Source organism: Choloepus didactylus, chromosome 15 (genome assembly GCF_015220235.1).
Source record: "Choloepus didactylus isolate mChoDid1 chromosome 15, mChoDid1.pri, whole genome shotgun sequence".
Lineage (NCBI taxonomy): Eukaryota > Metazoa > Chordata > Mammalia > Pilosa > Megalonychidae > Choloepus > Choloepus didactylus.
In genome coordinates, this window is record NC_051321.1 from 89,087,236 (window position 1) to 89,109,112 (window position 21,877).

The 21,877-nt window shown below is 46.8% G+C and overlaps 1 protein-coding gene across 4 annotated transcripts; it reads right to left on the bottom strand.

Moving 5' to 3' along the window:
* Positions 1–1,803: 1,803 nt before the first annotated feature.
* Positions 1,804–14,981, bottom strand: HNRNPF (heterogeneous nuclear ribonucleoprotein F). 4 transcript variants are annotated; one of them, XM_037805007.1, is made up of 2 exons: positions 14,851–14,981; positions 1,804–3,719 (listed from the first exon to the last, which is right to left on the bottom strand). In XM_037805007.1, exon 2 carries the CDS (start codon positions 3,662–3,664, stop codon positions 2,423–2,425), a length of 1,242 nt encoding a protein of 413 aa, XP_037660935.1. In that variant the 5' UTR covers positions 3,665–3,719; positions 14,851–14,981; the 3' UTR covers positions 1,804–2,422. The 4 variants fall into 4 exon arrangements, with proteins under 4 accessions (XP_037660935.1, XP_037660938.1, XP_037660937.1 ...); XM_037805010.1 differs by lacking the exon at positions 14,851–14,981 and adding an exon at positions 14,786–14,805; XM_037805009.1 differs by lacking the exon at positions 14,851–14,981 and adding an exon at positions 14,466–14,708.
* Positions 14,982–21,877: the final 6,896 nt, after the last annotated feature.

Below are 21,877 nucleotides of genomic sequence, written 5' to 3' on the forward strand. Positions count from 1 at the left end.
TTTATTTTGCTTAATTGGGGTTCATGTCAATCAACTGACTCATCTGGAAATACATTATCTCATGGGGCAGACCAAAAAAGGGACAGGCTAGCTTTGTCATACAGGCCATTGGTTTGCCAACCTCTTCTGGCAGCAGCAAGATGTGGGAGGGACCTTGAGGGGGAACATGTCCTCCATCAATCATTGGCCTAAATGAGGACCCTTCTGCAAGAGGGAGGGAGCACTTCTGCCCCTATCCCAGGTTTCTGGGGCCTGCTCCTTCTATCTGTCCCCTGAACTGGAGACTTAGGTCTGACTTCCATTGCATTATAGGTCCCACAGAGTCTCAGGCAATCCACCTGGGTCTCTCTGGGTGGTCTTGCGTGTGGGCCCCTAGGGTGGTGCTGCCTGGGCCTGGGAGCACAGTGGGCCCACCGGATGGGCCAAGACCCTGGGAACACAGCCAAATACAGGGGAATGGAGCCTGCCTCCCAGACATCCTGAGAATTCTCCTGTGACCCAGCCTTCCCTAGCTCTCCTGGGTCCTGCAACTCCCAGAATTCTGGGGGATGCTGCTCGCCTGATTGCAGGCTATTTGAAACTGGAGACTGCTGTGGGGAAGCCCAACGAGGCCAGAAAAGGCTGGAATAAGACTCTGGTCTACCTACATAAACTAATTTTTAATCAATGTTCTAAATTTGATCGTCTACCACATGATAAGAGACTGCTAGATTTACCCAACATCTCAGAGCTGAAAAAACCGACACTCAAGACACCCGGTACCCGAGCCCCTCAAGCTCTGCCTTTGAGACCCCTCACCTTGGGACAGGCAAGATTTCCAGGTCCTAACCACACTGGTACCATCTGCAGACTGTGCACCTAAGCCACTCAACTTCCCCGTGCCTAGGTTTCCTCATTTGTGAAATCGTGATGGTGGTAATACTCCCTATAAGGGAGGCTTTCTTAGGCATATCTCAGCTGCTGTCACTTCAATGTGGTCCTAAGGGGCTGAACCAATAAGACTATTTCCTATGCAAAAGCACAGGGCAAAAAAAAAAAAAGCTTTTCCCACCCACACTGGATAAAGATGAATCCTTAGCCTGGTGAAATCAAGAAATCTAAATTACATCGTGGTTATTATTAAGGAGACCAGTGGGGAAATTACAGAGTAGATACCAAAGAGAAAGTTTTCCTTTTTGGCACAGGATGCTTTGTGTGTTTGTGTGTGTGCGCGTGTGAGAATTCCATCCACACTGTTCAATGTACTGTCAATCTTGTGGTAATATATAAAAACAATTAGTGGTTGTAATAGGCTGTGTGCAGAATTTTAATAGCAATTTGCAAACAGGGTATCAAGCCTGTGAATATGCATAGCCTGTGATACCCTGTAACTGCTAACTCAGGAATGCATCCTATAGAAATAATCCTAAATGTGAAGAAAAGGTTAAAAACAGCACATTTTATAAAAAAACAAAACCTGAAAACAAACTCTGTCTAGTCCTCACCACATATGCAGTACTTAAGACAGTCTAATGTGATGAATGTGGCAACATAAAAAGGAATAAAAGGTATCGCCCTCAGGAGGGTGGGCTGTTCTGTCTATTTTCAGACTCGCTGCGATGTGTCTTTCTTGCCACCATTTCTAGCTTTCATGTATTTAATGTTTTAGTTTTTATTTTAGCTTGACTGTAAGAATTCTAAGAGAAATCACAGATATGATGTGCTACATTATCTTTAAGTTTATACTAAAATATATCAGTACTGAAATGAGTTATCTTCAACCACCCATTCTGCTACCTTTTGTGAGTAGATAGTCTGTGCCAGTTGTTGTGAAAAAGTCTTTATTTTAAGAAAAAAATTGAGTTAACAAGTTTCATTTAGCAAAATACACCCAAAAGGAAATCACAGTACAAAGAAAGGTCTAAGGCCTCACCAATTCCTACAGTATTAGTATTGTGTCTCAATTTCCAAAAATTAACTTTTTTTTTAAAAGCTTAAACTTAACCTAAAAGATTTTAAATGAAAATAAACTATAACGAACAAACATGAGAAATGTTTTTCTTTGAATTAGGGATCTAGCACCTTTGAGTTTTCCAAAAAAGCATGTCTCCCGAATGTGTTCTCTGTAACGTGGTGTAAAAGACCCACAGTTAACGAATTTGAAACTACGTTTAAACTCAGATAACATCGCTCTGAAGTACACTACCAAAATGTTAATTGAGAAAAGCTGAAAATCGTTTAAAGGTATTGTTTACTCAACAGGACATGCTAGAAGAAAGTTTGCATGAGAAAACACTGAAGAGGTAATTTTTTAATCCAGATTTCACAAACTCATTGGTGCAAAATGGGTCCCACAGCTTCCTCTAGAGTAATAACTGCTCTTCACTGCTTGTTGGCTGCCTGTGAACATTTGATTGCAATAACTCAAAACATTCCTAGAAAACTAGTCGTACCCGCCCATGCTGTTCTGGCCGCCGTAGCCGCTCCCGTAGCAGCCGCTCACCGATGGGCTCTCGAGGCCGCTGTAGGTGGACTGGGTGGACAGCCCCACGCCCTGCATCATCTGGCTGCCGTACGCTCCGTTGCTGGCCCCAGTGGTCGAATTCAAGAACAGTTCTATGTATCTGTGCTGCATGTTGGCTCTGTCTTTTGCCATCGCCGCCACAGCCTCTTCGTGGGTGGCAAACTCGACATCAGCTTCGCCGGTCACTCTGCCATCAGGGCCGATTTCGATGTGCACTCTCACGGGGGTGAGTGGAGAGAAGAAGTTGTAAATGTCGTTCTCGGTGGCTTTGTAGGGCAGCCCCCTCATGTGGACGCAGTGCCCGGTGGTGCTCTGGACGGCGAACTCACCATCCCCATACCTGTGGTCATACATTCCCGACAGGCAGTAGGTGAGGTCACGCCCAAAGAGGTCGGTGGTGAAGCCGTAGCTGTCGCTGAGGCCACTGTACTCCTCGTAGCCCCCATAGCCTGTGCTGTAGGTGCCAGGCCGCATCCTATCCAGGCCTGCTTGCTTGACGATGCCCATGTACCTCCTGGCGGTGCCGGGCCGGTCATAGGGCCCGGGCCGCTGTGCGGACATGAACTTCAGAGGGAGATCCGAGTAGGACCTCACCTCCTCCTGGCTGCTCTTGAACACCTCGATGTACCGGTGCCCTATTCTCTCCTTGTGCTTCCCAAGGGCCTTCTCAGCCAACTCCTGCGAGGCAAACTGCACGAAGGCCTCCCCGGTGATCTTGCCCTCAGGGTCCACGGGTAGTGTGATCCCATTGGGCATGATTTCCAACCCCGAGAAGAACTGCACGATCTCTTCCTTGGTACAGCCAAAGGGGAGTCCCCGCAGCCGCACAAAGCCATCGTTAGCGGTGTCGGCGCTGTTTGGACCGCTGTGCTTCAGCACCCAATCCATTTCCGTTCGGTGGGACTTGAAGACCTCAATATACCTGTGGCCCATGCTCTCTCTGTCTTTTTTCAGGGCCATTTTTACATCCTCTTCTGACTCAAGTTCCACAAAAGCCTCACCACTCTGCCTGCCTTCCCTGGTGTAGATGAAGTGAACACCCGCGACCCCATCACGGATTTTGCATTCAGAGAGGAAATTCTGCACATCATCAATAGAGCAAGACCAGGGCAAGCCACGGAGCTTGACCACAAATCCTTCGCCTCCCTCGGGACCCAGCATCTTGGAGACTTGACAGGGCAGGTGTCAGATCGGCTCGGTGGGTAGGTTCCTGTGGCTGAAAAGAAAGTGAAAACCACTTTACAAACTTTTTCATTTAATATTACAAGCAAAATATGTAGTAAACATTAGTTCCTCCATTTTACAGGTGAAGGTAAGGATGAGCGGAATTAAAAGACATTAAAAACATACCAAATACACCTGAGAGCTGAGACACAATCCCAGGTCTCCACAAGCATTACATAATATGCCTCAGAGACACAAACAGAAAACCTATAACTTCTAACAGCCAATTATTATAGGTTCTAGAGGGAAGGAAAAAAGAAAATAAAAAGACATATTCAGAAACATTAAGGGGGTTTCTCAGAGGACAGGTGTGAACTTGGTGCCTCAAACATGGAGGAACCGAGGTACCAGTCAAGCCAGAGCCTGGGCATTTTCTTGTTAAATTTTACTTACTTACTCCAGGTATTTGCCATGATGAAATTTAGCAGTTCATTTGCCAGAGTTGAGATTCTTCTTAACTATGACCATTACATTTAACCAAAATTGCATGTTTAAGTAAAAATAAGTGACCACAGCTAACCAATTTTCAAAAACAATACCGAAGAACAACATCTTCCTTGACACCAGGACTGAACCAGAATCAGTGTTATCCGAACAGTGCTGCAAGGATACAAGAGCAATGGCTTCCAGAATCTAAGGATTATCATGTGGTCCCTAGACTGTCAGCTCAGTACGAGTGTGAGGTCAAATTTACCAGATCAGTTATGTGCAATGCAAACAAAGGGACAGAAACCAAACTACATTCTTTACAGATTCGCACAGGAACAAAAGGATCAACACAGAACATGCTAGAATGATGATCTGAGGTTCAGGGAATGAAGAGAGAACCAAGAAAGGGAATCAAGACCTAAATGAATCAGGAGGGGCAAAAGAAGGCCTTCCTGACAGTGTGCCATGAGGTGACACCGCACCTGCCCTCCAAACTTCAAACATGGGCCCATGGGGAACCCAGAAATTTAATGTATTATCAGGCATTACAGACACAGCAATTAAAATCGGTGGCAAGGCGGACGGCCTTTCAAGAAATGTTGGCACACAGGCTATTAAATAGAAAAAGATAAACTAGAACCTCAGATCAATCACAAAAATACCCCAGATAGAATAAAATTTACAGTATCTGAGAAAAATACAAATATATACATTGGGCTCCTAAAATACTTTAAAAACAGCACAAAGCACTATCTTAAAAATCGACAGAAAGCATGGTAGGTAATTTAAGGAAAAACAAATTGGTAATACATGAGATGCTCAACTTGACCAGCATCCTCCTAAACTCTTCACTCGACTTGGATTTTCCTATTCACTGCAGGAGGTGTTGAGCATCCCTGGTCTCCAGGATGTGCAGCCCCCAGCTGTGACCACCAAAACGCCTTCAGACACTGCCAAGTTTCCCCTGGTGGGCAGAAAGGGCCCCTGCTGCTGGGAACCAATGTAGGGATTCAGGCCCCGCACACCACCAGCATCCTCAGCACTGCTCCCTCTCTGGCTTACAGCTGACGTGTCTTCCACTTCAAAGAGAAATACAGACCCCGTGAAGGAAAGCGCCACAAAGTCCAAGAACTTACGAACAAGGAGCTGCCTCTCCTTGTAACAAGCCCGCCATCGACAGCTCTGCTCGGGCCCAATCCCACCCACCCTCAAGAAATCCTGTATTCCTTCTCAACAGCCTCCTCAGCAATTATGCTCAGCCCTATCCAATCATGTAAACTACACCTTCCCTGATGCCAGCTCTGCCTCCAGCTATTCCCTATTTGTCTTCTCCCCTCAGTAACACTTCTTCAAGGGGCCTCTCTCCATTCTGCTCACCTCTCGTGCCCCAATGTTTTCTTCCCTTGCCTGTTCACTCAGCATCAAATAACCACTCTCTTCCTGAAAGCCTGGCTTCTGGGATAGATACAATGCTCTCCTGGTTCTCTTCTTCTCAGTCTCCGCCACTCCTTCTCTACGAAGATCTCCCCCAGTCCCAGAGGAGAACATACAGTTCCTCCCAGCTGCCTCAGGTACGTCAAGAACTAGTTCTCTGAAACCTCAAGCCCTTCCAGGTTCTCCAGAGAACCTGGAAAGTCTTGAGCAACTTCCCCCAAGCTCTCCAATCCAGTCAGTCCATCAGCCTCTCTCTGGGGACCCACCAGTTCTGACCCTCCTCACACCTCTAAACCCCCAGCAAAGAATAAAGTCTCCTCAGGCAGATCCTAACACACAGCCCTGGCACAAGCTCAATAATAAATCAAATCTCTCCACTTCTTTCGAGTTCTAATACCAACAACCTCATCTCCTTAAACTTTCCCAGCACCTGCAGCTGCCATGCTCTGGCTGCACTCCTGCTTGCAGTTCTCCCAGCTTCCAGTGGCCTCTGGACCTGACCCACAGGACTCCCATGGTCCTTGGGCCTGGTGAAACCCTTATCTGGCTCACATCACTTCTCACCCTTTTTAAAAGTTCCTACTCACCCCCCCACCCCCACCCCCAGTGCCCGGAATGTGCCAGGCTCTCTGCTCCCTCAGGGATCTGGCACATGTAGTTCTGTCAGCTGGTAACCCTCCTTCCAAATGTACCCCCACCCTATTCACCCCCGCTAAATCCTCACTCTTAAGGTCGCGGCTCAAATACACCACCTTCAAGGCAGGACTTCTCACTCCACAAATGAAGGCTTCTGCTTCTGGCTCCCACCCCACCTTTGCTGTGAGCGGTTTTAAAAGGTTTCTTTCAAACCTAATTCTGCGCACAGGGACAGCACAGGGACAGGCCGTCACAGTTCTGTGCCCCACACCCCCAGGCTGGCCAGTGATCAGCTGAGCCTCCCTGGGGGTGGGGGGGTGGGAAAGGAGGGGCCAGAGTAGAAGAGAGACCCACACCCTCACCTAACAATCACTTACGCTGCCTGTGAATGGTTAACAGTGCTGAGTAGAAATGCTTTGTTTCAGATAATGTTTAAGAAACAGACTTCTTCCCTGGAGGCCAAAGAGGGCTTTCCATCCTGAAAAAATGCCTGCACCTCAACACTTATTGCTTACAAATTTTACCCAAGAATCAATTCTCTTCCATGACTTGGAAATCCTAACATTTTAAATTTCATACTCTTCTAAACTTTTAATAGTACTCAAACCTAACTTGGTGCCAACACAAAGCAACTTCCTCGTTTCACCCAGGGGTTTTCTCTACTTGGATTCCTTCTGGGAACTTAGAACACAGTTGGACAGAGGTGTGGAGTCCCGCTCAACGTGGGACTTAAAGCTAGTGACCAAAAAAACTTCTTCTTTGGGCTCCAAAGAGGATTTCAGCCCCAAAGTAACAAATCAAGTATAAACAGCCGAGTTAAAAGAGCTCACCTTCCAGAATCACGGCAGATGCCCACTTTGAGACTCTCCAGGGGTTCTGAATTGTCCTAAAGAAACCTAGCGAGACTGGCAGGCCCTTTCTAGTCTCTGGGGTGGAACCACCACCCTGCCCGCCCTAAAGGGAGGCACTAGGGCTTTTCATAGGGTAATGCCAGGACAACAGGAGGGAAACGCCCATACTCAATTCCTGAATTCCTAAGGATAATTCCCCAAAGAAATTTAAATATTGGGGGGAGGGGAGCAGGGGAGAGATGGGGACACGGGAGAATGTGCTGGGAAGTGTGCAAGGAATGGAGAAAGGGTGGGACTGAACCTTCACGGGGAGGGGTGCTAGCGCCGGCTGGTTTTGCTAGGATATTGTTCAACCTGATTTACCATTTACAGGGGCCCTCTGGGAGCAGTGCAGATACACATAAGACTTTTCTAGTTGAACTTAAATCATTTCATTTCTTGCATCAGTGTCATCTGTATTTGATGTGACACTGAACTGATCTTGTAAATAGCTGAGGGAAAATAAGGGGAGGAAATAAATAAAATGTTTTTCAACAGGGAAAAAAAAACAATCACCACCAATCCCAATATGATAAAGCTGTCCCTAAATGACTAGGAAGGATGTTTAAATTCACTGAAATCTTCTTAGTTTTGAAAACAAAGAAATCAGAAAGTCAGTTAATTTTGCTGGGCTCTTTTGTCTTCAAAGAGATAATTATATCTGCCTTGTCTTAAATGTTTTCCAGGATTATTACATAAGACACATTTTGGAGAAAAAAAAATCCATACAAATAAAAAGCATTACAGTTATTAGAAAACCTACTAAGAGACAATGTCACAAATACCCTGGAACCAGTTTTTCAAGAAGATTCAATCATCCATCCTTCCTCCCTGCCCCAGGAAAAAAAAAGAAGTGGAAATTGTGAAGGGTAGAGCCACTTCGGCCCCATGGCCATCACCACCCCAGACCCCAGAGGCCAGGGGTATCGGGAGGTGCAGGCCCAGTCCAGCTGAGGCACCAGGAGAGAGTGCAGGAAAATATCAATTCTGTGTCCAGCACTCAAAGATTCTGACTTTAACAGGCATGGGGTGCAGCCCAGGAGGATTTTTAAAAAAATCCCTAGGTGACTGGAGAGATGATTCTCAAACCACCTAGGGGTCTGGATAAAATGCAGATCTGGGCCAGGACTGAAATTCTGTGTTTCCAAGAAGCTGCCCAGCACTCCAGTCAGGAAGGCTCTCCAGAACGTGTCCTCCGCCACCCCGCCCTACAGGCAAGACAGGACTCACCCGAGGCCTCAGGTAGATCCAATCAAGATAATCAGGGTTTGCCCTGGAGTGTTAACTCTGATTAGGCTTATCTGATTAGCAAAACAAACTCAGCCCATCTTGGTCCAGGGACAAAGAGCCAACCCAGATGGGGACCTGGTCCTCCACAAGGACTTTACTTCACCCTCTGCACCAGTCCTAGGGAACAGGACTGGGAGCCGGATAAGCCAGGTTGTGCAGGTGGCTCTACTGCTCAGAAAGCCACAGTCAAAGTCCAAGGACACACTGACTTGGAAATATGCGGTGGCTTTTTTGAGCCTCACTACCGAGGGGAGCAGGACTGACTGCATCTTTTTGTTAACGAACCTGAAATGGAACACCAGCTGGCTATGAAAAAATGTTTTGTATAAGACTTAAAGATGTAGTCTCAACTTGCTCCCCTTACCAGAGGCCTGTGTATTCTGGTGGGTGCACAGCTGAGGCTCCCCAACACAAGGTTTCCTCTGCCCCTACCTGGTGATAAATAACCTCAAAGGTGCCTAGCCCAATAGACATATTTGGATTCTGATTCAAATTGTTAAAACACTTGAGAGAAGAGGGAATATATGAACATTGAGTAGGAATTTGATATTAAAGTATTACATTTATTTCTTGTAGATATGATGGTCAAACTGTGGTTATGTTTAAATTATTTTAAATTATAATGTAAATATAAATTATTATTTTAAAACATTAATTTTTAGATACATTCTGAAACATTTATGTATGTTTCCTCTTCAGAAATACATCCCTGGTACATGATTGGCATGCATTTTATGTGAATGCATTTGTTTCACTTGAGTAGGTTTAGGTTTACCTTCTTGGCCTGGCTGATTTGTACTGTCCAGGGGTGTTTTAATATTGGGTGTCATGAAAACTCCTGCCTGTTGAGGGACAGGGACGGGCTGTGCAGAAGCCCTGAGCCAGGGGAGTGTGCTGTGCTCCAGGACCAAGTCTGGATGAAATGGAAAACAACTGCAGGCCTGAGAGCAATCCAAGAGGGAGGGGAGACAGAGGCAGTGCCTCCATGGCCTTGAAGGCCTGGTTCGGGATTTTGGACTTTGTTCTAATGCCAATGGGAAGTCACTTAACTGTTTCAAAATGGAATGTGATATAATCTGAATGTTGGTTTTTAACAGAACAGTTTAGCTGCTCTCTGGAAAATGAAAGGTGGTAAGAGAAGCAAGGAGACAAGATGGAAGGATTGCTGCATTTAGGAGGAATGGATACAGAATCCCTCCCTACAAGAGGAAGAGTGTGGTGGGAGCTAGAGAATGGAAACGCTTGGAATGATGGGCAGTAGATAAAACGTATCGAAACTAGAGGTTCATTCCTTCACCAAGTGGCACTGTGCACTTACAAGATGCAGGAACTTGTTTGGTTGGGGGACTGGCACATCCAGTGGACCAGACAAAAAAATAGGGACTTAGAAGTCCCCATTTCCAGAATGTCTCTTCTGAAGTGACATTTACACAGATGGGAAGCTCAATAAGGGGTGGGAATGTGTGTAGGGGAGTTAGATGGGGTGGAAACTGAGCATGATAGCAAGGACTCTTGTTTCTTGTAAACAGTTAAGTAGAAGTTAGGTGTGGTATTCTCTTTTTCTCCTTTGTACATCTATTTCACCCGGATGCTTGTTCTAATTTTTTATTTTTTGAAATGTAGCCTTTTGTCAGCATACATTCTAGTGGTGTACTGATACTTCTATTTGTTGTTTATATTTGTTGTTTATATTCAGTGCTTACTAAATTCACAAAGAGAACCCTGGGGCTTCCTCCTGGCACCTCCCCTGAGGGCCAGCACCTTGTCAGGGCTCATGTAGCTGATGACTGGAGCTGAGACTGCTGTAGCAACTCGTGCTCAGTGTTCACCTCGGGGACCACAGCATCTTGACCCCAAGTGGAGGACAGGAATCTCACAAACGCACATGAAGGGGAGCCCCAGCATCTAGAGAATACCACTTACACATCATGCTTAGAACAGCAGGCACTTTTCAGGGAACAAGAACTGCTGGACAAAGCCATAAATAGTTTAACAGGGGTGGGATGGGGTGGGGACGGGTGCTGCTGACACAAGAGTTCATTCAATCGTAGACTAAAAAACTTTCTATATTAGATATTACTGAACTTTTGCTTTATTAAGTCAATAATGAATTGAAAGGGTAGTGACCTAGAAAACCAAGTGGAAGAGACATATCTAAACAGAGAAAAACAAACTATAAAGGGAAAAGATACATGAGATTTGAAGGACACGACCCAGAGACAGGAGAAATAACAGGCAAATAGAATTCCAGAAAGAAAATGACACAGATGGAGGAAAGAGAACAGATAAAAAAAGGATATAATTTCCCTAGCTTTAAGATAAATTCCACTCTTGTTCCATTGGGTTATTTTAAAGACACAACCCTAGGCATATGTTAACATCCTAAATATAAAGGATAGAGAAAAATATTTTTGGAAAAAGAACAAGTTATGTGCAAAGGATAAAAATTTTTAAATGGCATTGGCCAGCTTCTTTGAAATATTGGAAGATACAGAAATACCATGTACAGCCTACTGACAGAAACATTTCAAAGTTGAAGAAACTTACACCCAGTCCAGATAGAAGAAATCACCTTCCAAGAAGACGCATTCACAAACACATAGGGATTCCACTAAGGTATCCTACATATACATCACCAGAATATTCTAACCCTGTGTCATCCACTGTGATTGCTGCTAACTGCAGGTGGTTACCGAGCGCCTGAAATGTGGCTAGACCAAATTGAGAGTGCTCTAAGAATAAAATGCACACCGAACTGCAAAGATACGAAAGATTTAACAATCTTGTTTTCATAGTATAAGTATTGTTTTCATATTGATTTAATGTTGAAATGACATTGTTTTCGATGTACTGAGTTAACTGAAATTTCACTCATGAATCCAGATGCAAAAATTTCTAAAAAATATTAGCAAACCAAATCCTATAATACACAAAGCAGTAATATATCATCACCAACCTGGGTTTATAACAAGAATGCAAGTGTAGCTGATCATCTGAAAGTCAATCGCTGCAATTTGTCAAATTAACAGATTAATGGAGACAAAGTATGAGTTAACTAACGTAAGTTTTTTCATGTTTTATGAGAAATGCTAAGTACACACTAAAAGATGCTCGACCTCAGAAGATAAATGAAAATTTTTGAAAATGAGGTAATACTTGTATTAGCAAAAATACAGAAGTTTGACAACACACCCCCATGGCAAGGTTGTAACTAAATCTTCTTAAACACCATTTGAGAGAATATAAAATGGTTCAACCCCTATGGCCGAAAAAGGAAAAAAGGCACATGCACAGGCAGTATCTGTAATGATTCCAGCACTATTCGCAATAGGACAAAACTGGAAACAACCCGGCCACCCATCTCTAGGAGTCCAGGTGAAAAAATTTTGATCCATCACTTAATGGAAATCTGATTCTTTGAGCATTAGAGTTAATTTCCTGTCTCTAAGAGTATTTCTCCTAATAACTGAGTATAGAATGAAGGTATCACTAATTTGCAAACCATTAACAAAATGATGGCTCTAGGCAATTGTCCAATGGCTAACAAGGCAAAAGAGAGAACACCAATCAGTATGTGCCTCAAACAGGAGCACAGAGCCCCCCAACGAGGCATTCTTCCAGTTTCATCGGAATCAGAACAGCCTCAAGTATCAAAGGAGAAAGTGGTTTTTTTAACAGAAAGTTACAAGGACAAGAGACTCAAACACCATCAGGAGAACCAATCGAAGAACCCAGAGTGTGGGGAACTCTACCCAGCAATCTGATTGTTAGACAAATTGAGAGAAAAAATCTTTTAAGGAAGGGAACATCTATTTCCCTCTATCTGAAACAGTAGCTAGTCGCCACACTTGCTTGAAATGCGGCTGGTACAAACCGAGATGTGTTAATTAGTGTAAAATACACACTGGGTTTTGAAGACTTAGGATGAAAAATATATACATACAGTTAAAGTACATAATTATTAAAGTAAACTACATCTGTTTCATTTTACTTCTTACAATTAGGAAACGTAAAACTACCAAAGTAGCTTGGACAGTGCTGTTCTGGGTTAAAAAATAACTTGACATTTATCTCCCATATACAAGGAAAATGTGACCCTGTCTGGATCCTGACTCTAAAAATATTTATTATACTGTACAATCACGGACATCTGAATACTGGTATTTGATATCAAGTAATCAGTTATTCTTAAGGTGTGATAGTGGTATTGTGGTTATGAGTCTTTAGAAATACAAGCTGAAATATTTACTGGATAAAAATCTTATGTCCGGGATTTTGCAGAAACATAAGCTAGGCTGGTCTTGGCTGAGGTCCCATCTCCCCCTGCCCACGATGGGAGGGGGGAGGTTGGAGCGAGGCCGCTGCAAGCCACTGACGTCTCCCCTACCAATCCTACAGCCCCTCCACCCAATGCAGGCTTTCCATATCCGAGGACTGACTCTCCTCTTTACTCCCCTTAAATCAACTCTCATTTTTACCTGTATATTTTATGTGTAAAGAAAACCTTGTTACACTACCGTCAAGTGAAAAGGAGAATCACTCGCCAGTTTAAAAAGTTAAAAAACAAACAAAAAACAAAAACAAAAAAAACCGCAAAGGGATGTCATTAAATCAGAAAACCAATGAAAAATCAAAAGGAGAGCATAACATGCAGATAAACAATTTACAAAAATGCATACTGGAACATTAAGGCGAAAGATGGACTCGCTTAATGCCCTTGAGTAATAAAGTAATCTCTTCACATATTAAAAGTAAAAAGTCACTCCTTACTTTAAAATGAAAAAATTTTGGTACGTAGAAACTAGGAATGAAAGCAGACTTTTTGTTTTTGTATAACCGAAAAATTAAAGATTATTTCCATTCTTACCAGAAACTCAGAAATAACGAGTTTTCATAAACCTGTCTTAACAGTAAGGGATTACACGAGTTCAGCAGGGACGCTCCGCGGCCTCCCAGCCCTCCGGGCCCCACGAGGCGCCGCATCGCGCCCGGACACGTGGCCGCCAGCGGCTCCCTCCCGCCATGGCGGGGCTGACGACCCCAGCCGGAAGCGCGTCCTGCACCCTCGTGGCGCCGGGCGAGTCCGCCTCCCCAGGCGCCCGCGAGGCGCGCTCCGAGGAGGCCCTCCCCCTAGGGCGCCCCCGCGGGGAGGCCGCAGGGCCTGACCCCCACCGCGGGCGCACGCGGCTCTGCGGCGGGCACCCGCGCCCCTTAAAAACCCTCAATTTACAGCGCGGATTTAACGGACAGTATCGTCTCCCCCAGCAGAATCGGGGGTGGGGGGCTCCGTCAAGTCCCACCGGGGCCCTTCGAGGAGAGTCTAGGCCCGCACCCGGTCCGTCGGGAAGAGGCGACTGCCCCGGGCAGCCGCGGCCCGAACCAGGCCCGGCCGCACTGCCCCGGGCTGTAACCCCTAGGCCGCTCTGATGCCGCGCCCGGCCAAGAACTTTTCAAGAGAGAGAACGAGAAAAAAAATTCCCAAATCCACGAAGAAGGAAAGTGAAAGGAGACAGAGCCCCGGGAGTACGACCGGCAATAGCGTGATCACGAAGCACAGGACCACGCGAACCAACGATTTCCGTCCCAAGCCTCCAAGATACGGTACCTCTTAAGCAGGGGACGCCGCAGGGAAGGGGGCGCTCGGGCCCAGCAAGCAGGGGAGACGGACCTCGAGGGAGCAGAGGGGAGGGCGGGCCCGGGGCGCGACAAGCCCCTCTCCCCACACCAAGTCCAAGCACTCAGCGACACCTAGCCTGAGGATGAGCGGCTTTCCCGAGCCGGAGCACACGACCGAAAGAGCCCGGCTGGCGCGACGCTAGGCAGGAGTGAGGCAGGCGCGCTTCCTTCCGGGTGCGCGCCCCGCCCGGCCTAAGCGCGGCCTGCGGGCCCGCCTCCTCCCCCGCCCGGCCCCCATGCCCCACCCCCGATCCCCCAGGCCTGGCCAGCCCCCGGCTGGCGGCCCTCGCCCTCACGCCCCGCCTCCCACCGGGCCCCAGCCCTGGCCCCGCAGGCCCCACCCCACTCCTCGCAGCCCCCGCTCGGCCCGGGCCGCCCCTCACCGCGGGCTCTGCGTATCCACGCTCCCGCTCTCCACGTCCGCACCGAGAAGAGGAGGCTGGAACGTGCGGGGCTTGGCAGTTGTAGCCGAGGCAGTTGAGGCTTGTTTACCATCACCATGGAGACCCCCCCACCCGGCGGCGCGCCCGGGGCGCGGCCCCTGAGGGGCGGGGCCTCCGAGCGGCGCGCGTCTCCAACTCCCGCCCGTCGAGGGCAGCTGGCGCTTCCGGAAAGCCCTCCTCGGCTCAGCGTTTCGGGCCCCGGCTCGGCCTACTCGGCCCGGCGCCTCCCCGCGACCCTGGGAGCAGCAGCCCTGACCTACCGCGCCCCTGCCCCGCTGCCGGGTACTGGCGTGACCGCGGGCCGGTCCCCCTTCCCGATCCCCACCTGCTTCTCCTGTGAGACGCAGCGCAATCCTACTTCTTACGCGGAGCCGGAAGGCCGAAGACAGCGACGGGGCGGGTCCCGGGGCGGAGCCTGGATAGCGGGGGCCTGGGGCGGGGCCGCATGAGGGCCATTGTGACGCGCCGGGAGCCGGGTCCCGGATTGGCCAACCGGGCGCGGGGCGGGGCCTAGGCCGGCGGGATGGGGCGGGGCCGGGGGCTCTCGTCCAATGGCGTGACGATGCTCCTTGGCTCCACCTGGTCTCGGCGCCCCCGCCGCCCGCGACGCCGACCCGCCTGCTGCTCAGCCGCTGAGCCTCTTGGGAGCTGCCCTGCCGCGGGGCCTCCTGGGAGTTGCGCGGGCGCGGGCGTCTTGGTCGGGCAGGGGGAGGGGCGCGGCGGGGAAGGGGCCGCGTGACCCCACACCTCAGCTGCGGGGGTACTGACTCGGGATTCCCGCTGAAAAACAGCACGGTGAACCCGCAGACGTGCGAGAAGGAAGAGAGAGTCGTTTTTGTTTGGAAAAAAATGGAAGACAGGGACTCCAGGGCTTCGGGAGCGTTCAGTCAGATCGACGCACGTCGGCCGCTTCCTCGTCACGTGGGCCGCGAGGCGCCAAGGCCTCAGGATGTGACTCAGAAGGTCCTGCCGGGCTTCCAGCCCCAGCGCCCCCCGAGCACATGCAGGGGCTAGCGGCCCCGCTTCTGCCGTCTCAGCGCTAATGCTCATTGCCATTTTATTCTCGGGAACTCCCCTCGTAGGATAACGAGGCACTTGTTGACAGGTTAAGCCCAGGAGTATTTAAAAGCCATGTCAGAGAGGCTGATTACAGGAGAGAACGGCTAGAGAAAAAGGAGCTGTCAGAGGAGGAGCAAACGGGCAAGGAGAGAATTAAGTAATCTGAGGCAAAATTACAGAAAACGGGTCTTCCAAAAATCAGATAGGTATTCATAGTAAGAATTCCCACAATGACTCCATCACAGCCTGCGCTGCGGAAAGGTGTGTTTATGGAGAGCTAATGCAGGTAGCCAAACTGAGACAAATGTTTTAAAAATTATACCTAAAAATAGCAATGCTTCAGAATGTAGGGACCAGACCTAAGGAGATTTGCTCAGGCAGTCTTTCCTTGGGCAGAGTGGGCTTTGATCCCGTCCCTCTGACAGTTCTGACAGTTCGTCATTCATCCATGGTACCGTAATCTGAGGTCTCTTAAATGGAAGGCCAGGGCCTCGGCCTGTTCACGGGCCCCCACCTGGTCCTGGGGAATCATCCCAGGTGTTCACTAGAATGGCTTTTTCAGAGCCGAGTGCCAGCCCAGGCACACCTGTGGTTCCACGAAGGCCCTCTCCTTCCATGGTGAGGGCTGGCTTTGCTGCGTAGACCCCAGGACTTTCCCACAAATGTCACCAGTGGGTAGATACTTGTCCACACCCAGTCCACTCGGACCACCACCTTAGGGGCCGCTAACCTTTCTTTGATGTCTGGGTCCTATTGGGCTATGTGCTCAAAAGTGTAACCTAAGCTCTGAAATCTGAAAAGGGACAGGTTTTTGGTTGAGAGTCCCCCCAGAAATGCACCTTTAAGATCTTTGTTTTAAAAGCAATTCACCGCAAATGTAGATTATCCCAAAGCACATCGGTCTTAACACATCGGTCTGCCTGTTTATGTTTATTTCATGTTGTTTTTGTGAATAGATTATGTTAAAAGTAATAGCTTTATCAGTAATGTTTTTTGTTTTCGTGTTTGTTTGAGTTTTTAAAAATAAGCTCCTCTCCATTCTGATGCACTGGCCAAGCCTGGAATCCACTCATCCATAACAAATGGTGCAGAGGTTTGGAAAGTCTGGTGTCTTACAGTTTTCAAGCACTTGAAAAAATCAGTTTACTCATTAAGGTTTGACCCCCTTTCCCATTACAGTGCCAAAAGGTAGGGACCACCAAGGCTCAGAGAAGTCACCTGCTCACAATCACAGTATCTGTTAAATAGCAATCATGATAATAGCTAACATGTATTGCACCTTCACTGTGTTTTGCACTCTTATAAATACTTTATCTCATTTAAATCTTATGACAACTTGAGTGGTAGATGCTATTATGGTCATCACCATTCACTGGAGGGAAACCAAGGTATGGAGTCATTAAGGTCACGTGCCAAAGGCCTCTTGGTGTGTACATAGCAGTTCTGGACATTGGGCGAGGCAGTTTGGTACATTCTACATCCCAGGAGAACTAGGTCTTTAAGGGGGGCTCACAAACCCCATTCTCTGCCTCCCTTTCCCATCTGAGAGAAGGAGAGAATGTAGGAAGTCAGGAAGCAAATTGAACTGTCCAGACACAATATAGGCCCTTGAGACCAGGTGCTCCACGAAGCAGAGAGGAGGGATAAGACCAGAGGGGAAATGCCACCTGTGGAACCGGAAGTTGCAATACATTTTCCAGGGCTTTGCCCCAATTCATCTCCTGTCTCCCAGTTGGGAAGCAGGTAGGCTCAGCAGTCACAGCTTCATCTGGCTAGTTGTCTTGTCCCTTTACAGAAAAAGGGACTGCTGAAGGAGCACTCGTGCTTATGCAAACAGTGGGTCAGCATGAAGGCCACGCAGGACTTCACTACGTGTTAAATGGTGGAAACAGGGTTATGGCATCTCCTATGCTTGTTGGTTATTTGCTTGAAGCGGTTTCTTTGCCCAGCAGCAGACTGCAGGTGGATGGGCAGTGGTGGACCCGTGGATGTAATGGCTGCCCTCCTCTGCTCATTTCCCCAGCTGGCTGGGCTGGCAACTGCTGCCCTGGGAAGGACCTTAGTGTACCAAGGTCCAGCTCTGCCTCCATGCTGAGACCTGAAGTTTCCCACAAGAACTATGTAGAGTTTAATGCCTTCACCTCTGCAGAGCCCCAAGACAGAAAACTTCATTCAGATCAAGATGTGCCAGTGGGTGCCGGGGTTGGAGGGGGGGTGAGGGGGTGAGCACAGGGGCACAGGGCAGCTTGCAGCTTCTCTTTCTTTCTCTGCCTCTGTCTCTCTCTCTCTCACAGTAACTTTAAATTTTTTTTAAAAGTATGGAATATTTAAAACATATGGAAAATTAATAATAATGTTGGAACAAACTTAAAGATGTTGACATTTTGCCCCATTTCATTGTTTTGGGAAAAAAAATTACAGATAAATCAGTGCTCTGAGCTACTCTTCAACTCTTTTTAAAAAGTATTTGCTGTAATACAACTATAAATTTTTAAAAACTTTTTTATTGTGGCAACATATATACAACATAACATTTCCCATTTTTAACCTCTTTCAAGTGTAGAATTCAGTGGTGTTAAATTCTTTTGCAATGTTGTGCTATCATCACCACCATCCATTACAAAAATTTTTTTATTGCCCCAAACAGAAACTCTGCACCCATTAAGCAATAACTCCCTATTCCCCACCCCCATTCCCACTCCTGATATCCCTTACACTACTCTCTGTGAATTTGCATATTCTGGGTATTTAAAATAAGTGAAATCATACAATATTTGACCTCTTGTGTCTGGCTTATTTCAATTTTGCATGATGAAATATTTCAAAATTTCAGAAATGTTTTGAAGACAATATACAGTCAATGGGGAGCGCTGAAGTTTTGGAAGCAGGGAAGTAACAAAATATGTGGTCCATTTACACAAATTTCTTTAAACGATGTTGCTTCCTTCCCTTCCAGCTTCTATTTCAAGATCCCTATGGTTGGATGGGTGGGAAGGAGCCAGGCACTGGGGCCCCACATTCCCCAGCCTCTGGAGGCAGCCTTTCCTGGCTCGGGTTCCATATCTGGTTCTCCAGGGCAGACTTGCTGCCACTCAGGGGCAGTTGACCAGTGGTCTTGGGCCTCCCTTCTTGTGGGAAGAGGGCTGCAAGGACATAAGGGGGACCCAGGCCATGTGGCTTCCAGGCCTCCCTGTGAGAGCTGACTACATGCTAAGCATTTCATATTATCGCTGCTGCTGCCAGAAGTTCTGTCTTTTTTTTTTTTTTTTAATCACTTATGATTCATTAAGAAGCAGTGTGAAGGGAAAGTTGTGATAATGGGTGGTGGGTGAGGGTACTGCAACATGTGAATACCACAGAATTCTATGCTTGGGAGGGGGTGGGATGGGAAGATTTATGTTGTATAAATGTCTCACAATTTAAAAAAAAGAAAGAGAAACTAAAGAGATGACAAATCCAATACCTGATACTGGATAGGATCTAAGAATGGAGAAGAAAAGGCTGAAAAGGATGTTATTGGGACATAGAAAAAAATGGAATATAGAATATAGGCTTTGAGGCAATGTTAAATTTCTTGAACTTGATAACTATACTTGAGGTGACTACATAAGTGAATATCCTTGTTTGCAGTAAATGTACATGGAAGTGTTATGTGTTCTAAGAGTTTATGTGCAATCTGCCTTCAGATGTTCTGAAAAGAGAGAGAGAGAGGTTGGTAGATAGATAATGGAATGATATGGCAAAGATGGAAAAATGTTAAAGTTGGTGGATCTGGGTATCTGGAGAGATGGGGCACATGCTGGTTTTCTCTGTATGGGGACTGTATTGTTTTTGCAACTGTCCTGTGAGTTTGGAATTATTTCCAAACATTCCAAAATTAAAAAAAAAAAAAAAAAAGGCAATGTGCCCTGCTAACATCTACATTTTGACCATTTTATTTAAGAAAAATAAATTCCAATTTTTATCCCGGAAAAAATGGAACAAATTTGAGACCATAATATCCTCATAATACTGATTTTTATCAATGTTGGCTTTGAAGTTTCCTGACCCAGGACACTTAACAACCAAGGGTTGGCAAATTAATGAGGACGAATCGAGTAAAGCGGCTTGGAGTGTAGGTGGCGATGAGAGAAACGGAAAGAAAGAGACAAAAGGGAAAGGCTTGTTCCTCTCCTGCTCACAATGAAGAAGAAAGCGAAACTTCCCTCCAAAAACATGACTTGGCGCTACGAACAGCCTCCAAACGGTAGCCACTGAGACTGCTAAAGCCCCTGCCCTTCTCGGGGCACCCCGAGGGGCAAGCCACCTGCAGGCTGGCAAGAAAGGGGCGAGGCGGCTTTGTGGGGCACCACGTCGCCCCGAATCCGCTTCCCCAGGTGTTTCCGGCTGGGGAGGGCGCTGCGAGGGTGGCTCTCGGCGGGACAGGCTGTGCTTACCGTTGATTCACCTCCTGCAGCTTCTCCCACCCCCAGCCAGGTGTGTGCGCGCTCCGGGCACGCTCCAGGCTCCATGCGGCGCCTCTGAGCGCAGCTCTTTCTTGCCTCTCCCACTTTCCATCCACCTTCCCTTCCGGACAGAGGATGCCGAACCAGCTCCCACAATTGCATAAGGTCAAATCTCTGTGACAAATTACATGTCACAGGTGTCCTGGTGATTCTGATTCTCTGATTGAATCCTGACATTTACAGGAGACTGCTAAACATTTTAAGGAATTGTACAGATTGTACAGTCCATGTTTCAATAAATGCGGTTTTAGTGCCATCACTGCTCTTGTGTTTACCACACATGGGGGGAACTAAAATTGCAGATGTCAAAAAAAATAATCTGTTACTTGTTACTGGAATATGTTTCTTCTTGGGTTTGGGAATAGGCTGGCTAATGTTCAAGGCATTATTGCAAACCAAATATTGAAGCTCTTAATGTAAATTTGACACAGAAAAACACAAAATGTTGTCCAGAACGCCATCCCTTTTCTCACCGTTCCCTATCCCACCCCCTCTTGTCTTGGAACACTGCCCCTTAGATAGTTAGTTACACGGTACCTCGTGATAGGGAAAAGTTCTGGGGACCTTTCAGAGCAAACCAAGAACAAAAACAAAACAAAACAAAACATGCCCTCTTGAGTCTCTTTCTTATCTTTTGAAATTTGAAATCCCCACCAAGGCAACAGACCCAGAGAGCAAATCAATCCCTAAGTTCATTACCTTTGACCCAATACAAAATAAAGCCCACCTATCCTAAACTCACCCTACAGGATGGACAAACCTTCGTCCAATCAATAGGAGTCAAGCCAACTTCCTTACTGTATCTGTAAAATCATTTCCCGTTCCTAGAACCCTGCAGCTACTTCCATTCTGGCCTCCTCTGCTGCAGCAAAGCTTTGGTGTCCTGAACAAAATGCTGTAGTCTGCAAACTCGACTCTCAATTGTCTTCCATATTTGCTTCAAACATTCTAACTTTTCTTCCCAACCCCTTAACACTAGACACCTGAAGTAGACTGAAGAGGTTTCAGATGTCAACAAAGTGAATAGACATGTTTCTATAAAGTATTTTTATCTCCCTTTGTCTAGTTACATCAATGAGAATCTAAAAGCAATTTTGGTGTTTTCTGCAGAAAATTTAGCCTGTACTTCTGCTGCCAAAAGCACTCACACTCCTATTCCCATGCCTGGCAGCCTTCTGTTGTGTGGAGCAAGAAATTTCCTTGGTCACAACTGCTCAAGGTAACCCTGAGGGGTTGGTCGTTTTATCTCAGTTTTACGAAGGGCGGAGGTGGGGGGCATCTAGGTAGGAAGTGGCAGATCCTGCATCATATTAAAGTCTGTCCAACCCTAAGTATGTGTCCTCTTAAATTCTCTACTATGCTGCACCAGGACCCAGCCAGCCCTCGCTTTGCAGGGTTCCGATATGCACGCATTTCACTTACCATGGTTGAGTTAAATAACACCCATGCCCCACCAACTCAGTTCAGATTTCAGTTACTGCAGTACATCAACTGTATTGCGCAAGTTACACACTTGGTCGCTGGCTCTTCAGGCCACACGTCACTATGCAATTAACATGCATATCCTGACCAGACACCAGTCACGTCATTTCTTTGTAAATCTACACAGGTTATTGGTCTCTGCGCATCTATTATGCCGTACATGCACGGACAGAAAAGCATGCTGTTGTGTTACTTGTCTCCCAACGATCAATTTATGTGACATTTAAAAAAAATAGATAGTTAAAAGACAAAGCATTGACCAACAAAGACGGAATTGCAGCAGAAAAAAAAGGAAAAGCATTATTT